General features: G+C 43.1%; 2 protein-coding genes across 11 annotated transcripts in view; both read right to left on the reverse strand.

Moving 5' to 3' along the window:
* Nucleotides 1-12,898, reverse strand: part of klc1a (kinesin light chain 1a) — a 39,791-nt gene extending 26,893 nt beyond the window's left edge. For 3 of the 9 annotated variants that reach the window (XM_019277986.2, XM_027274541.1, XM_027274537.1), the window contains exons 1-4: nt 12,484-12,898; nt 5,370-5,637; nt 3,258-3,488; nt 2,219-2,297 (exon numbers count right to left, since the gene is read on the reverse strand). In XM_019277986.2, the coding sequence (XP_019133531.1) occupies nt 2,219-2,297; nt 3,258-3,488; nt 5,370-5,636 (577 nt within the window). In that variant the 5' untranslated portion in view covers nt 5,637; nt 12,484-12,898. Of the gene's footprint in view, nt 1-2,218; nt 2,298-3,257; nt 3,489-5,369; nt 5,638-7,788; nt 7,944-8,072; nt 8,180-11,709; nt 11,799-12,483 lie in introns of those variants that run through there. The other 6 variants (XM_019277987.2, XM_019277982.2, XM_027274539.1 and 3 more) reach the window with 5 other exon arrangements.
* A 1,580-nt stretch (nt 12,899-14,478) lies between these two features.
* Nucleotides 14,479-18,029, reverse strand: part of coa8 (cytochrome c oxidase assembly factor 8) — a 6,074-nt gene continuing 2,523 nt past the window's right edge. For both annotated transcript variants that reach the window (XM_019278002.2, XM_027274710.1), the window contains exons 2-5: nt 17,683-17,880; nt 16,545-16,608; nt 16,268-16,358; nt 14,479-15,041 (exon numbers count right to left, since the gene is read on the reverse strand). In XM_019278002.2, the coding sequence (XP_019133547.1) occupies nt 14,921-15,041; nt 16,268-16,358; nt 16,545-16,608; nt 17,683-17,880 (474 nt within the window). In that variant the 3' untranslated portion in view covers nt 14,479-14,920. The remainder of the gene's footprint in view (nt 15,042-16,267; nt 16,359-16,544; nt 16,609-17,682; nt 17,881-18,029) is intronic.

Genomic DNA, 18,029 nt, shown 5'->3' on the forward strand with positions numbered 1-18,029 from the left:
TCACACGTAAAATGTGCTGCAAATATGCAGCTTGTTTCTTTTATGCCTCTTAAAAAAGGACAGTGCTGGTGACCGAGTCCAGTCCATCTAAGTTCCAACCCTCACCTCTGGTCATGAGCTCTGGGTGGTGACTGAAAGAACGAGATTGCAGATACAAGCGGCTGAAACGAGCTTCCTCTGAAGCTGCTGCTCCTTCATGTCAAAAGGAGCCAGCTGAGGTGGTTCGCCAACTTCCGAGGAGAACCCGGGACAGACCCAGAACCCGCTGGAGGGACTACAGAGCCCATCCATCCCAGCCTAGAAGCGCCTCGGGATCCTGGAATGCTGAAATGTTTTGCTGGGGAGAAGAACATCTGGAGCGCCCTGCTAAAACTGCTGCCACCACGACCCCGGATACGAGGAAGAAGACGGATGGTTTCTCCATTTTTGTTATTGCTGACAAATCCCATGAAAAGATGAATACCCATAATTAAACAGTTTGTCCTGCCCGTTAATGGCTCTCAGCTGCAGCTCGTTGGTTCTTAATGAAGACATAAATCTCATAAATATATTTAAAAAACTGTCAAACAGGAGTGAATAGTGCATTTAGTGGGGACTACTTCCAGCAGCGGATTAATCCACATTTGGAGCTCTTGTGCTCTTTGAGGCAGCAGGACTGTTAGAGACAAAGACTGACTGATATTTAATTTAGTCTCTGCAGTTTAAACATTATTACTTTCATTAAATATGCTCTGTGAGAGAAATGTCCAACCTCCAGCTGCTCGGTTAAATTAAACAGGAAACCTGCAGTCTGGCTCAGACTGGTCTGCAGCAGTTGGAGTGTGAACCAGTCTGCTGTCCATTTTGTCAGCAATTTAAACTGGCTGACAAACTGGTGCCAGGAGCCAAATGGGAGTCACCTTGGTGCAAAAAAGAAAACTATCCATGCCAAGTTTGGGGACAAACTGTTTGCTGAGAGCAAAAGCTTGTAGGTCAATCTGTCAGGGTCCCAAACAAACTCAAGAGCTACTGCTAATGCCTTAAAGTCAGCGTGGCTCCTCTGGTGAGTTCCTGATTTAACTGGACTTAAAATCCCCTTTTGGTTTCACAAAGCCAAACAGGTTGAGGATGATCAGAATGCTTTCACTTTTTGTATTATGGTACAAAATGTTCAGATTTAAAGGGAGTGACTGAAACTGCTTGTTGTCTCGTTTTATTTTGACCAGACAGAGTCGGTGATTGTTGGATTACTGGAAAGTCGATCACGTTGATGATGTTACGATGGTCTGCAAAGTAAAATCACCATTTTTGGAAAAGGAGTGTGGTGGTGAGCCAAACAGCTGCTTCTGATTAAACAAAAGGTCAGAACTCTTCAGAGATCGTTTCCATGAAGTCAGACACATAGAATAATAATCTGAGACTGCGGACGTATTCTGACAGGTGCCATTCAAGGATTAGCTCGGTCGTCACATTCAGTCTAACAAAATCTGTTCATAACAACAGCACCGAGGTCTTTAGTCAAACGTCTCACCTGACTACAGCCGCCCGACGGGAACACTCTGTAGAAATCCTGGAACTAAATAACACCAATCTGGTTGGGAGGTTTTCTCCCCATTTGGCCTCCTTCCAGGCTAAACTAGGTCCTGACTAATGGGTCTTTATAGCCAACACAGCTTTACTGTCTGGACAACTGAGCTATTGAAAGACAACCCCATCAAACACAGAGAGAAGGGGTGGACATAAAGAGAGAGAGAGGGAGGGAGCGAAGAAGAAGAAAAACTGGGGTGAGCATGTGTGAGGGAGCGATAGAGCGAGGCAGGGGAGGTATAAATAGAGAGAGATGAAGAAACAAAGATTTATGACTTAAGAAAAGTGCAGAAAAAAAAGGATGTATGGCAGGAGAAACTCAGCACCGTATATCATGTGATATATCCTGACTCTGGGGACGTCTGCTAACTAGACTTGGTATATTACACGCTGCAGGAGGAATCAGTTTTACAGCAGTGACATTTTCTAAATTATTCCCACCATGCAAACCCGTCACAGCCTTCCAGGTATTCAGTCTTCAGCCGCTCAGGTAAATATCTTTGCAACAAGGAACTAATCTCTTTCTCTGGATCTAATCTGGGTCACATGACGACAGCAGCACTGACATCACATCTGTGATAACCGTGTTCATATTTGGGTCCAGGACTGAAAACCCTTCGCGTGAAATGGAGAAGGAAACCAGCACACTTACTGCCCGGGGCCTGGTCGTCCTGGTCGTCTGGGAAAAGATCGTCCAGAGTCTCTTTACTCGAGTCAGAGTCCTTCTCCTCCTGAGAGACAGAGGAGTGAAAGAGGAGAATGGACACAGTTAGAGGACAATGAATGAACTGAATACTGACTGCACTGCTGGGTGTGTTCAGATACTTCAGATTGTTCATATTGATAACTTTTTCTTTAGCTCTGCGGCTGATAAGGAGTTCAGGGAAGTGAGTTAAACCCTGAAAACAGACAGAATCAGTGGGAGTGAAGGTACGGCACTTTCAAGGGAATGGAGCTACACGATGAAACAATCCTGATAAACCCGGGAGAGACCAAACAAACCAACAACAACAAACATGGGAAACGTGCAGTTCAAGCTTCTGATCGGGATACGATCACACCGGAGCCGACGGTGAACAGCACAGCGGTAACGTACGTCGCCTTTTCACTGCAGTAAACATAAATCCATACTGCCACAGCGCCGCCCGACCTGAGCCACAATCAATCAAAGACCAATGCCCGATGAAGCCAACTTAAAGTTCTGATGGAGTTTTCCGACAGATACGCACTCTCTCAAAGTGTCTCTGCCGTGTTTTATTCTCCTCACTGGTGTCTAGTATCTAATTGTTGGAATGAAAACATACTTTAAACGCAGACATGTGATAAATGCAGCAGACAGTGAGGCTGTGTTTTCCCTGAGCTGCTCTCAATGTGATGCATTCTTGCCGTGAATCTTGGGAATTTCCATCTGTTCTTGTTGTTAGTCACAATCTATATTCTCAATCTTTGCTGAATGGCCCGGAGTCTGTTTGTCTGTCTGCTGTCCTAAAGATGCACTGACCCGATCTTTCTTTTGCCTCGTAACACTGATCCAATAACACTCTCAGCTTTAAAAATGGGACTGCTGTGGGGCTGAATTTTATAATGGCTCTGGAAAAGACAAAGTGCATTGGCCCTCCAATAATCCTACATCAGTCATAAGATGTCTGTTCAAACATATTAAACCTGAGGTCATGACAACACGGACTTACAGATGGGGACAAGTCCTCGTCGTACTTCTTCAGCTGGTTCATGAACTCCAGGTGCTTCTTCTCCTCCTCCAGCTGGGCCACGCTCTGCTCGCTCTTCTGCAGTTTCTGCTGCGTCCCGGCCAGCTCGTCCCTCAGCCACTGGTTCTCCTGGCAGAGCCGGCGCACCTGAGCCCGCAGCTTCTGCTTCTCCGACTCCACCGAGCTCAGGTGGCTCGACAGCGCCATCATCACCTGGAGAAAAAGGACGGCGGGGTTTGAGGAGTTTGATCCACAGCTCAATAATAGAAACCACAGTTTTGATGTTGACGTCGGTCATCAAGGAGACAACAACGTATCGACAAGCTACTACCGGTGAAGACATGAACGTCAATAAGGATCGCAACAACTGTGTGTTTAAGAATACTTCAGTACAATATTTACAACAACTCAGGTTATTGCAGCAACCATGAGCTGCGTGAACGGCTGACGACAAGTTATAACAAAACTTTTCAATCTCAAGATCTCACATAATCTCACTCATAATACCAAAATATGACATGCACAAAGGAAAGCGTGCAGGCATCTCGTGGTGTAGTTGATGGTTGCAAAGCCCTCGCCTCATCCGTGAAAAGTCTGGAGTCAGTGTTTGGTTCAATACGGCAGACTTGTAGTGTCTGTAGATATAAAAGGCTGACTCTAACAACAAAGCAGCAAAAACATAATTCTTATTTTCAGGTGATTATACACTCATGAAAACTTAATAATGCGAGGACTCACTGGACCTTTAATGGATAAAGATTTAGTAACAGATTCAGAGTACACTCCCCACCAGAGCTAAAAATGTGTTCACTGTGTCACCGTGAGGCTCTTTAGGTAGAAACATCAGCCTAATGACACGCTCTAAGGTGAAAGGCTGGGCCGGGTGTAATTAGCCAATGAGTTCTGAGGCGTAGAGACATTAGAGGTGTTACGGCAGGAAAATATGAATCACGCTGAACTTCACGAGACCTGCGAGCTCTTCACAAAGCTGAAGGTGGATATGATGCAGTGGATCGTATATTTAATAGACTGCCGAGATGGAGATGAGGGGCTAAAACTTCGACAGTGACTCATCAGTGACTCACAGGCAGAGACTGAACAGTGACACAAACCTCTGAAGAATCTAATGTTCTACGTCTGAGCTGTAAAGCTTCTCTTTGTTTCTTCAGGAGGATTTAAGGTTTTTTCCACTGCAGGAGAGAAACGCTGACTTTACATACTGTGTGTGCGTTATGACTGGAATCTGTGTATATATGCTTTGTTTCAGTTGCCTTCATAGTCGCCTGTCCTGCTCTGCTCACGGCAGCCGTCACTGCGCCTACAAATAAGAATTATTTCATTTCATCCCGATGAATGAAACGTCCTGATTGGAGCAGCACCTCGCCCGACCATCCAATCATCAGGACGGCTCGTGTTAATGTCTGGAGCTCGGCTCTGTACTGCATCGAATGTGAACCTTTGTGTTGTACTTAGTTATTTGTTTTTTGGTTTATTCAACTTGACTGATTGGACTCACACACTCAGTCAGAGCTGTGGTTTCACTCTGTGTTTGGTTATCAGACAGATGTTTGTTGGTGCTCGCCTTTTGTTTAGTTTACCTCACCTCCCTTTGTTGTATTGATAATTAATCTGTATTCCAAGAGAATAAATAACTTTGTTTTACTAACTAAGTACATCTGGGTTATGTTTTCTTTCCCCTCACAAGCTGGGACATAACAGGAGTTCAGGATGTCTCTTCTTAAATTTACTGTTTTAGTCCAACCTTCCCGCGATCCTCCTATCTCGTCTTTTTTATTGTGTTTTAATGCTTTATTCCATGTACCGTTTTATTCATGCTGTTACTGTTCTTATTGTTTTTATGATTCTAACTTTCATGATTCGTCATTTGTTGTTTTCACGCCGTGAACGCCCCTTAAAAAAAATGCTGATGTCTCACGTTTGGTGTGAATTTGGGCTAAAAACAGCTGATGAGTGTGTTCTCAACAAAAACTACAACAAAGACGTGAACCTTATTTTTGAAATGTAGAAATAATCCTGAAGATCAAACATGCAACAGAACGAGCCTGATAATTCATTTGATAATGATTCACATACCTGTGCCTCGCTCAGCCCCAGCTCCAACATCTCCAGGGACTTGCGGATCATGTGGGACTTCTCCTCCACCAGGACGCCCTCCTCGTCCTGCTTCAGGCAGCGCAGCGTGCCCAGCAGACCGTCCAGGATGGAGTGGTGCTCCTGCTTCAGGGCCTCCAGCCCCTGGATCACCTGCTTGGTCCGGGAGATGATCTCATCCTGGGACAGCTTCTCGCCGGGGTCCTCCTCCTCCTTCACGCACACCATGGTGGACATGTCCTCACGCATTCTGCAGATTAACAAAATGACAGAGGTTTTATAGAGTTGATCCACTGAGATCAGACGAATCAAAGCAAGAAAATGTAACTCAAAAACGTTTTTTACATAATTTACATAAAACATAAATTATAATAATACTCCTTCAGCTGGGAGGATCCACTGAGACGGTTATAAATATACAAATAAACAAATAAACACATTTCCATAAACACTGAAAAATACTGTGAGCTGCCTTCAGTCTTATACCTTCGAATTTTAAGTGTGATCCAGTCTTGAGATGTCAGTTGACAGAGGACTAGTCGAGTCTATATATACAAACATCTCTACATACAAACAAAAGACTGTGTTGCTTTGTAGATATATAATAGGAGCATCCTCAGCGAGATAATAAACATCGACATCCTGACAAAAGAAGCCTGTTGTCATCTAAACTCTCTGAACTTGTTGACAATCATTCACACTCGTCTTGTGACTTCTGTGCTCGTATCGTCCTGACAGAAAAATACTTTACAAAATGTAACTAATTAATAAAGTCACCACGTCAGACATACTGATTAATGTGGAGGCATTAAAGAGCGAACACACAGGCCTCGAATGTTTCATTCAAAGTTGTATCCTGACATTCTCTGACACTAAATAAAAAGACACCACGGCTCCTCTGAGACGACGCTCAAGGTGCCTTTGAGCACCGACTGAATGAAGCTCCAGCTCTGCAGTGTGTGTGTGTGTGTGTGTGTGTGTGTGTGTGTGTGTGTGTGTGTGTGTGTGTGTGTGGATACTTTAAGAAAAAACAGGACTTTGGTGCAGCTCAGATTAAAAGCCACAGACGCTTAACTCACTGCTGACGGTTCAAATCCAGAGCTGAGGCTTTGAGCGGTGTTTACAGGTAACGACAGAAACGAGGCAGAAAACCTGTGATGAGCGGCTGACACTGGTGATCATTTGCTTTATTTAGGGGAGGTCTGAAAGTTGATTTTAAGTAAGAAAACTGTCAAAATGAAGTTAAGTGAAGGTTAGTTACTCTGTTAGGTCATGTATGACCCTGTGGCACACGTTAATGCAGCAGCAGTTTTTACATTATCAGCAAGAAAAGTTTGTTTGAATACTGAATTACTGAAATAACGAGGAGCTTCTTCATGTTAACAGACAAAGACACACACATGCTGCTTTAACTGTGTGATGTGGACGTCAAAGTGGAGATGACGTGGCATGAGTGACGGTGTGCTTTTCTTTCAGGGAGCAGGTAAGTAAACTTTACATCAGCTAACCAAACAGTGCACGGTGCAGTCAGCATACAGCCAGGCTGACAGGTGTTTTATAACGTGAAGCAGAGCTGCACACTTCACCGGATAGTGCCACCTCGAACAGATGAAGAGAGAAATCAGCTGGCAGTAATGAAATGTTCTGACGAGAACTTAACCGGGACAGAAATGACACTGGCAGCATAAAGACACAACAGTTAACATCATTAACAATCTAAAATCTGAATGAAGCCTGGTTGCTCCAACAAATCATCTGTGATGACACCCACCTGTCAGTCAAAGCGTCCACGCTCTTAATCCTGCATAACTTTAAGCCTTAATATAATGTGAACAGGTGAGTTGTATATAAATTCACCCTCAGTACAGTTGTCATGAACGGGGAAATTAGCTACAGAGACCAAAACTGTTTTTTGTACCAGGCTGTAAACATGTTTATTTCTGCTGTGAAGTTGGACATTTGGACATGGGGACTTATGGAGACTGACTCACTTCTGGAGCCAGCCTCAAGTGGACGTTAGAGGAACTGCAGCTTGTGTCTCACTTCAGACACAGAGGTTGCTGCTTGGGTTAACATTTAACTGGCTCATCGACTAGTCGCCTACCTGGTGTATGAATTTAATTTCATTCAGTAGCATCACGTGTATGTAACCAGCTAAAATAACAACAAGTATCTGCAGCTACACACACTGTAATGTATGATTACAACATCTCTATAATAATCAGCTTCTTAGTGATTAATGCGGTCATAGACCTTAATCAGATCCTGAATCAGCCTCTGCGATTAAAGAGGTGTAGTAGGAAACCGTATGATGTAATAATTATTGATATATTAAACAAACACTGCAGATTCAAATCTGCTCTCAACACACACACACCCAACACACACCCTTTATACACACCTTTAGATTCCTTCCAGACTCTCTTTGTATTCGTTACACACTCACTTAAGAGGATTATGACTGAGCGCTTCGGCAGCACTTGTAGCAAGCTGCCTAATAAATCTCTGCACGCACGCCAAACTGAATAATCAGAGAAACACTGACTGAATTTATGTTTCGCTGCATGGCTCCATGAAAAACACAGAAAACGAAATGAAACACAACTCCTGGGTGTGACTGGACAAATATTAGTCTTCTCCTTAATGCTGCGAATGACACAATGAGCTGAACTCAAGCTCGCCCACCTCGGCGTGAAAGCTGCTGCCGGTGCCAGGTGAAGACAGCGGACTCGTCCTGAGCTGCCTCAGATTTCACATTTCAAACATAGAAGAGAGGAAGAAAAAAAAAACAAAAGCGCCCGGAGCAGACGGAGGAAGAGCTGCAGCCCCTGATTGCTCCATGTGACTCAGCAACCAGCCTGCAGCCTATCAGCTGACAGCAGGGCAGGAAACCGACGGAGGAGGAGGAGGAGGTGGTGGAGGAGAAGGAGGAGGTGGAGGAGGAGGTGGTGGAGGAGGAGGAGATGGAAAACAGCAGCTCCAGGTGAGCCGAGCTGTGCGGTACGAGACAAGCTTCGGAGAATTTAACTGATAACAGAAAAAACTTCGTTCACCACCATCTTTAAAAGGATTTCCTGATAGTAAATATAATAATTAATACAAAATGGTCAGTAATTAATAAACACTATTAATTATTTTCAGTATATATTAAATTGCTGACTGTTTTCTGTCTTTAAAATGCCAAAAAAAAGGTGAAATAACGTCTGACCAACAGTCCTGAATCATAAATATTCTCTTTATTCTAAACTGAGGCAAAGAAAAGAATCAAATCACCTCGGGAAATAATCTGCTCTCAGCAGCCGTCGTACTCGTAACACAGTTTGAAAAACTCTAAAAACGTTTGTACACGTAGCAGGGAACCAATCCACATTCTGAGTTTCGGATGTTGTTGCAGAGAACAGATGGACTTCTTTCTTGGCTCTTCAAACTTGGGAATCCCTTCCTGCTGTGGCCACTGGTCCATCAGCTAATTAGGGAAATGCACATCTTGTCGGTAAACGCCAGTGTTTCCTCCAGCTGCCACTCCCTCGCTGCTGCAAATGAGCTGAAATAAACACACGCTTCGAGATGTGAGTGGGTATGTAGATAAAAGTTCTTAGACTTGAGGCAGCAGCCAATCAGTGAATGTGATCAGAAATCACTGCGATAGATCTCGATAGAAGACGGAGCAAGGTCAACTGTCAACCACCGGAAACGTCCCAAACTGTAAAGAGCAACGACGGTCTCTGCGTAATACAGAAGTGAAAGTGACAGCTCAAGCTTTTCTTCCTGTTCTGATCCAACTGCTTTTTATTTCTGGCATCAGATGAGTCTCCGAGCTCAAAGCCCCACAGGAAAAGGCAGAGTCGACTATTTCTGATGTTCACTTTTGAAATGGAAATAGCCGAGCGCTCTCGGGTACACTGCAGCTCTTCATGTGAGCAGGTTAAGGCAGCGATGTGAGCGGGTGGGGGAGGTATGGATGGGTTGTGGTGAAGAAGGGGAACAGAGAGAGCAGCACTGCAGAGGACGGGAGACACCGCGAGCCCCTACGAGTTACATTCACGGGACATTTGTCCGAGACGCAACAGCTGCTCCACCTGTAACCTGTGTATGAAAACATTTTGCTGCTCTGCTGCTCACAAAGACAGACCAGTTTGTCTGGTCTTTACAGCTTTCTTTAGCCATGTCATCCGTGACAGAAAACAAAAAAACGAGCGCAGATCTACTGACGCCACAGCACCGTGCTGAACACCAACGACTGACAAAGAAACATGCAACACTAATTAATATAACTAACTAACAGCTCGACACTTTAAAGCTGTGAACACATTTTAAAAAGCACCATCATGGAGCTCTTCTACCAGAAAATATCACGTCGATGACGTATTGCTATATTGTAAAAGGGTGAATGATTTTCGAGAAACCTGTGGGCGACTTCACGCTGTCCACTCGTTATACGGTCAGTCGTTTCACTCTCCTTTTAGCTTTTCAATGCTAAACACTCGACCTTCTTCTCCAGCTGATTTGCTGACTCTGTCTGTCTTTATCAGAGCTGCCTCCTGCTGCTGAAAACAACCTGGATGAGAGACTGAACCAAAGCAGTGAAGTTAAACGAGCTGAGAAAGTTCCTTTTGCATTTCATACGAACATATGAATCATGTGGCAACACTTCAGTGTCCGAGAAAAGGGTTAACAGCGAGTGAGGCGGTCACGAGGCCTGACACAGCGCGGCTCAAACACAGGAAACGACGAGGAAGATCGGTATCATGGACAGATTTGGTCGTCCTGTGTCTGGTGGACATCACGACCTGCTGGTGACAGCACAACAACGCTGAGAACGTCTCAATCTGAATCGAGCCGACGCTGGAAAATAAATGAATTTGTTAAAAGCGCGTGTCATCTCCTAAAACGTGCTCACTTCTGGTAAAACGGTCACGTGACGAGAGCACACAATGTTTTCTTTCATTTCCATGAAATCTGTCACTCGAGTCACTGATGTAGTCACGCGAGGGCTGAAAGACACCGAGAGGACACACTGGACTGAGTTTGTCAACTGACACAGACTTTGAGATGTAACTTCAGTTTCAGGTTTTAAGAGTTTGGGCTGAGAAAGAACTTTGAGATATGAAAAGTTCCTCATATTTCTCCATAACTGAAGTCTGAAGAGCCGTGATGAGAGCAGCAACTCATCATCAGAAAATCTGGACCTGGAACATCAACAGTAACCTGCAGGTGATTGCAGAAACAAATCAACTTACATCTGTAATATTTCAAATGCTGACACCTTGACCTCCTCATATCATCGAGCAGAAACTCAGAATTACTCAGGAATGAAAGATGAAACATATTTCTGCCATCTTCCAGTCTCAATGTGTTTTATTTCTTCATGAAAGCTATAAAAGTGTTTGAGTTTTCTTTTAAAAAAAAAAAGAAGTGTGTATTCAACTTTATGGGGAAGTAGTTATTCTCTCAATGAATCACTTCCTCACTGGGGCCATAAAAATAACCAGAAAAAAAAAAAATGACATTTACGATTTCCTAAAAACCACAAAGACGTCTGCAGAGAGTTTCATCAGATCAACCACCTGAAGCCAGAGCTGCTCACACAAACATGAAAGAACAATCCTGTTTGAGGCTTTTTCTACTTAATAACTGACTGATGAAAAGTAATGTGGCTGATTCATTTTCTCAGTCAAACTGTGTCAGGAGAACAAAATGACCAGAGGTCACTCAACATGTGGATGAAACAGCTTCAACCAGAACTGAGCATTAAAACGTTCATACAGGATTTATTACGAGGTATGATACGTGACCTCCCTGTTGTGATACTTGCAGGAATATGCAGAGGTGAAATAAGGGATTCAAAAACTCGAAGTACGGCTTTCTGGATCTTGATCCACTTCATTCAGGATTCTGTCAACAATAAATAATCTTCCTGTTAGTAATAAACCTCTTCCTGTGTGAGCAGCTGAACAGGGTCGACCTACACGGCTGGAGTTTAACGTCGCTCACGTTTCAAATGATTTGAATCTTTTCTGCAGCAGAGACACAACAGCTGTGTGTTCGTCTCAGTCTGTGTATGCGTATTCAAATTGAAGCCTGGCCGATAGATCAGCTGAGATTTACTGCAGATATGCGCGTCGGCCCGGGAAGTAACAGTACAGAAGTGTCAAAGACGTCTAAAGTACTGGCCAAACGCAGTATTTTCAAATATTATTAAGTACCGAGTCTCAAAACTACAAAACAGAAACAGTCCTACATCAGCAGCAGTCGGTGTCAGGTGTAAAAAGCGTCCCGTGTTTCGGCGTTACAACAAAATCTGCAGCGAGGACACACACACCTGAGATCTCCAACAACAAGCCGTCCCTGGAGAGCAGAGTCAGCCTGAGGGAGGAGTCCTGCAGGTTGTCATGAGTGCTGCTTTGGGTGGATTATCCATTAAAGACTGCAGGGCAGAGGTAAACAAAGCTCAGGGGAAACACATGTGTGTGTTCCTGTGATTCCTGTCCTGCAGCGTAGACTCTGTAATTGTGTGTTTGTGTTTAATCTGGAATAATCAAGTCACCTCAGATCCCAGCTGTGATCCCACACTGAGACCCGCTGTCTGCTCACACACAGGCGGCTTTCAGGGCTCACAGTCCTGCTCTGAATATCAATGAAGGGGACACCGACCATCACATGACATGAGGGGGCTGCAGGGCGCTGCAGGGGCCGAGCAAGTGCACCGTCCCCCGGGTTGATTCATGTGCTCAGCCCGGCTGCTTCGTCCCAGCTATCTGTCTTTAAACACGGATTAACCTGAAGAACCAGTCAGCCAGCGCACACACACACACACACACACACACACACACACACACACATAGCTCTCTCTCTCTCAGTGACAGTTAACGTGCCGGCGGCGTCTAATTCCTGTAATTACCGTAAACAACCACCACACACCAAAGCCTGGTAATGATTTAAAACACACAGGTACACACCTTACATGACGTTAGTGATTAAAACAGGTGTAGTCTGTGTTTGTGTGTGAGTGTCACCTGAAGAAACGCGGGAGAAACGCGTTAAAACGGTGAGTTAGCTGGTGCCCGCTCCAGGAAATACACGCAGCCGCTCTTACCGTTCTCTAGGACATCCGTCGCCGCCGCGTCCCGATGAACCGCCCGCTGTCCTCGCCGCTTTTCAGCCTTTAAATCACGTCTTTTTGAAGGTGGAGGTGGCTGACAGCCGTCGTCGGTAGTGCTGTAAAGTATTTAAGTTATAAAACACAGTTTCCAAACCGCCGTCAGTGATGAGCAGCTAGCCGCATAGCTTAGCTCAGACCTGTCAGGACACTGGCGTTAGTCCGAGCCGCTCCTCCTGCGGCGCCATGGCGGGAACGGGTCCGGGAATCGAGCTCGACAGGCGGCTAAAAAGTTGAGCGGTCGCCCATGGAGATGACAGCTCGCTGGTCCGCGGGCTGGAGGACTGACTGACTGCGCGGTGCGTGAAAATGGCGTTACCCGGCTCCCCCCCACTCCTCCTCGGGAATGATGTCATCCCCGGCCCGGTTAAAGGGGCCGGGCACAAAATCTGAGTCCTCCAGTCATAAAACATGTTTATTCAGATTTAAAGATGAAATCAGACGATGAATAAAATCAATTCCTGCATGCTCTCTGTGTATTATAATGTAATTAATTATTCATTATTATGGTATTAATAAATATATATATTAGTATTGTAGTTTTTAAATATTTAAAACACCTTCGGTGGAAACTGAACATAAAAAATATTAATTTATGGTATTAATAAGCATATATTAAAAATACATGTGGCAAATTTGAAAATCTGTTTTTGTGGCTTGGTGCTGTTTATCATTTATTTATATATATATATATATATATTATATATTATATATATATAGATAATATATAATATATATATATATATATATATATTATATAGTACAGGTGCATGAAAAACTAGAGATTAGAAGAATAATATTCTTCTAATCTCTAGTTTTTCATGCAACTTTTACCTTAAGAACTGTTTTTGTCTGTTTCTGTTTTTACTCTGCTCTGTGAAGCACTTTGGGCTACAGCTCTGTTTGAAAGGTGCTATAGAAATAAATAAAGTTTAAGTTACTTGTAGTGGATTATTTTCAGTGTGGCGTTTGTACTTCTACTGAAGGAAAGAGTACTTCCTCCATATATATATATACATAATCAAATCATATATTTTCTCCTGATAACGAGTTAATTTAATTAGTTTTTTATTTCTGACGTTATCTCAAGGAAACAAATGATAACGACATGATTAATTTAAGATCTTAAGAAAACGGATAGTGTGATATATTAAATTTTGTTTTCTCCTGATTGAACGAGTGAGCTCTCAAAATAATGCGAGATAACAACATCATTAATTAGAGATCTATTAGTATAGTTTAGTAAATCATAACATCACTAAAACATGTTCCCCAGTCCATAATAAAGATTTAATATCTCTATTAATATGTTATAAATAATCTAATAAACATTTATTTGTTTTGCACCTGACCACTTATATTCACATTGCTTTACTCACTTAATCTATGAATGATTTATTGACCCTTATGAGCAGAATCAAATATGATGAATGTATTTTACTCTATTACAGCAGCGATGGAGGAAGTACTCTTTCCTTCAGTAGAAGTACACTGTGAAAATACTCCACTACAAGTAGAAGTACTGCATTCAAAACTTCACCAAAGCATAAGTATTATCATCAAAATGTACTAAAAGTACCAGAAGTCAAAGTACTCATTGTGCAGTAAACTTAAAAAGTCAACTTCTCATGAGGAAACCAGCTTCTTTTCAGCTTTGTGATGATGAAATTTCAAGATAATCCAAATGTTTTAAAAAATAAGTTTTTAAGTTTTATTTCCTCAACACTTCATCCTTCAGTCTGTCACAAACACTCACATTCAAAATTTGGTGATACATCGTTTTCACTGGACAGGAAGTATAAAGCTGCATATAATGGAAATCTGTCAATGTGACGTCTAAGAAATGCCAAAAGATTTTTAGTCTGTGCGACCTGAATGAACTCACTCTTCATGGTTAAAGTTTCAGACTGTGAATAAAATATTTTTGGTGTCTTCTCTCGGCTGCATTGCATCAATGACTGAGCAGTATGTGCATCGAGCACGGGGAGAAATCTGACACGAGAAGAGAGACGGAAACGTCAGATTCTCCACCGTCAGCTGCCTCATCAAACGTGAACGCCACCAGATGTGACACAAATCTGTGAATCCACAACTGCACTGCAGAATCCAGTGAGCCTGTGCATCAAGTAAACACTGATACATATAACAATAACCAGTGTGGGGGTTATAGTAAAGTGCAGTCTAGTGCACCCTGCTGATGTGAAGCTCCTCAAGGTTTCCAGCTGAATTTTAATGGAACTTTAAAATACAGAGACGGAATAAATCAACTTTTTTTTGTCAGTGTGAGAGAGGAGGGGGAATATGAAACAGAAGAACCCAGTGGTGTTACAACACAAAACAAAGAGGGGAGGGTGGGTGGATGTTTTATTTCTCATCAGGTGGTAGGAGTGCTGCTTTTCTTTCTGCTGTGTCGATCAGTGACAGTCTTCCACATGTTGTTGAGGGCGACTCGGGCCATGAGCAAGGTGATGGTGAAGTTACGTCGGTACCATTCTCTGGATGTGAAAAGGAGGGAGGAGAGACGATTAGAGGACAGGTGTTCGAGTGACTTTGTACCAGGCTGTACACGGTTAACATGGGGACTTATGGAGAGCGGCGTTGGCTTGCCATTTGGTCTCTGTGTTAAATAAGAAGCTTAGAAAAAGGCTTGAAACAAGGGGAAACTGCGAGCCTAGCTCTCTCTGGAGTCAACACTTTAAATCTCATTTGCTCAATCAAAGTGTAAACTGATCATCTGTGGTTTTACGGCACATAACACCCCCCATAAAAGTATAAAACCATCTCTTTATATTTACCGTACAGACATTTGTGTGACTTTAGTCTCCTTCATCTTCACATTAAGATCAATAAATGATCCGCGCAGACATTTCTTCACGCTGGTTAAATCCACGCTCAGAACAAGAATATAAAGCCACATCATTTATGAGGCTGTTAACTTTAAACATGAGCAATATTTACAAAGAGTGTGAATGAATGTAGTTAACAGTGATATTTCAGTGCACAGCACAAACCAATGAAAGCTTTACTGTACTGTATAAAGAGCTGTCTCTCCGCTCACAGGATAAAAAAGCAGTTGCAGAGGTGATGCGTGTGGGCTGCAACCTCCTTCACTAACCTAAAAACAAGTCAGTCGATTTGCAATTCTAATTCACACAAAGCTCTTCAAAGCCTCGGATGTTTCTTAGACTTAAACTCCCTCAAGGAAACTGAATTTCCAGTAACATACAGTGAAAAAGAACACGACATAAGATAAACAATGGACTGCTATCTAGATATAAATATATAAAGTAAACAGAAGAACAATAAAACTTATAACAGTAAACTCAAACTAAATGTATAAAGTAAAATTCAAGTAAAATAGGATCAAGATAACATAAATGTAGAGAACTGTATGGAGGATGCACATAGAACATATAGAGGACTGTGTATGGCACACTTAGATTAACAGTTCATTAAAATATTGCCCTTAAACGACTGATGGGGTTATTGCACAAAGAAAGAAAGAAGACGAGTTTCCAGATTATTACTGCACAGTCAGTTCTCTTAACTCTATTTCCTCCTCCTCTCATGTGAGGAGTTGTAGAGCCTGATGGCCTGAGGGACAAAGGAGTTAATGGTGCAGTGTATGTAAAGCCCACAGCTCCAGTGGAGGGAGATGTATCCACCCACCAACCCACCCGGCGGCACCGGGGGAGATACCCCGCCTGCAAAAACAACTCACCTGTTATAATCGGCGTGTCGCACTCTGTTTGTATCCAGGAAGCTTTTGTAGAAGACGGCCATTTCTTCAGCGTTCAGGGCGCGCCGTCGTCCTGAGGGAGGAGAGAGACGACACAGCAGACCGACATCACACTCACGTTAAGATAAAATTCCTCTTCAAGTCTGTCGGGCTTCATTTCCAACATCCAGTCTTCTTAATATGAATAAAGCCTGAGCACTGCAGAGTGTTTACCGTCTGAACCTGTGAATGAGACTTTAATGCTGCATGTGGCACTCACCTTGTTCATCACACACAGACAGGCCTTTAGCATTCAGCTGTGAAAAGATGAAGGCGTCTTTCTCCTGCAGAGAAAACACAGATGTTGATTTTTATACAACACAAACACAATGATGCTGAATAAGAAGGAGAGGAGAGATTCAGTCATCAGTATTCCTGTTTTCCAGGACACAAATGTAAAGAAGGGGTCACCTGACAGCCCTGAACGTGTCCAGAGGAGTTCATATTAGTAACTCTGATGTTTTTAAATGAATGGGTGGAGAAACAGCAAAAGCTGCAGACAGACACGTTTTATATTGTTGATCAGGGTCGTCCACTAATCAGATGATCGGTGGTTTGATCCCCGGCTCCTCCAGTTTGTATGCAAATTGCTCCCAATGCTGCCATCGTGTGTGAATGATGAGTATGAATGATTAGCTCCTAAATGCATGATGAATAGTCAGCAGTGTGAAGGCACCTTGTGCGATGCTGCTCTCTGCTGGTGGAAATAAGAGCTTCAGACTTCATGTCAAACTAATGCACATGTGGAAGGAAGCGCTTCCTCTGCTGGGAGGTCAGAGGTCAGAGGTCAGCTGCAGGGCAGCCGCTCTGAACTCTGCAGGGATTTAGAGGCATTCAGCAGAAAGGACGTTCAGAGGCTCCAGTTAATCTGGTTAACGTGAGATATTTATGTGTAACTGCCCAAACTTCTTTTATAACACAGAGAAACAATCAACAATAATAATAATTAATTGAATTCCAGCTTCTCTGATATGAGGATCTGTCACTGCTTTTATTCACTCAGTAGATTTAAATGTTTGGATGTTTTAGATTTTGACATTTGGTCGGACAAAAATTCAAATTTAAAGACGTCATATCGTGTGTTTTTTTTAACTCTCTGCTTGTTACAGACTCGTGGATTCATCCAAAGTGTGAGAGTGAAAATAATTATTAGCTGCAGACTTATTTAAAATAGACTTTTTTTCTTTAAGCGCTTATTTCTGCTTACCATGACGGGCATCAGCCCGGTTATTATGGTTTTATTGTTACTGATAAACTTTATTGATTATTATTAAAGTGTAAAACACAGTAGTTAAGTCCCACACAGATAACGGCACATCTACAGGCTCTTTCCTAAAGACAGACATCTGAACTTGAACCTTGGTGAACATGACGTTCTGCTTTGTCCAGAAGTCGTGGTTCCAGTCCTCAGTGTCCTGCCTCAGGTGTCGCAGACGTTTCTCCAGCTCGGTTTCGTTCTCCGGGACGTGGTAAACGATGGGACGGAGGTTTGACAGAGGGTTCGGGGGACCGATCCAGTCATGTGTGGAGGTGGCCTCTGGTCTGAAGATAGATCTCTACGGATACAAACAAAAAACACACACTCCTTAAATAACGACAGCCTCCTTTAGTCAACACGTTTGTTAAAACACACACACACACACACACACACACACAGATGTCACATGGTTTGAATAAACAGCTGACTCAGAGAAACCTGCTTATC

Source organism: Larimichthys crocea, chromosome XXIV (assembly GCF_000972845.2).
Source record: "Larimichthys crocea isolate SSNF chromosome XXIV, L_crocea_2.0, whole genome shotgun sequence".
Taxonomy (NCBI): Eukaryota; Metazoa; Chordata; class Actinopteri; family Sciaenidae; genus Larimichthys; species Larimichthys crocea.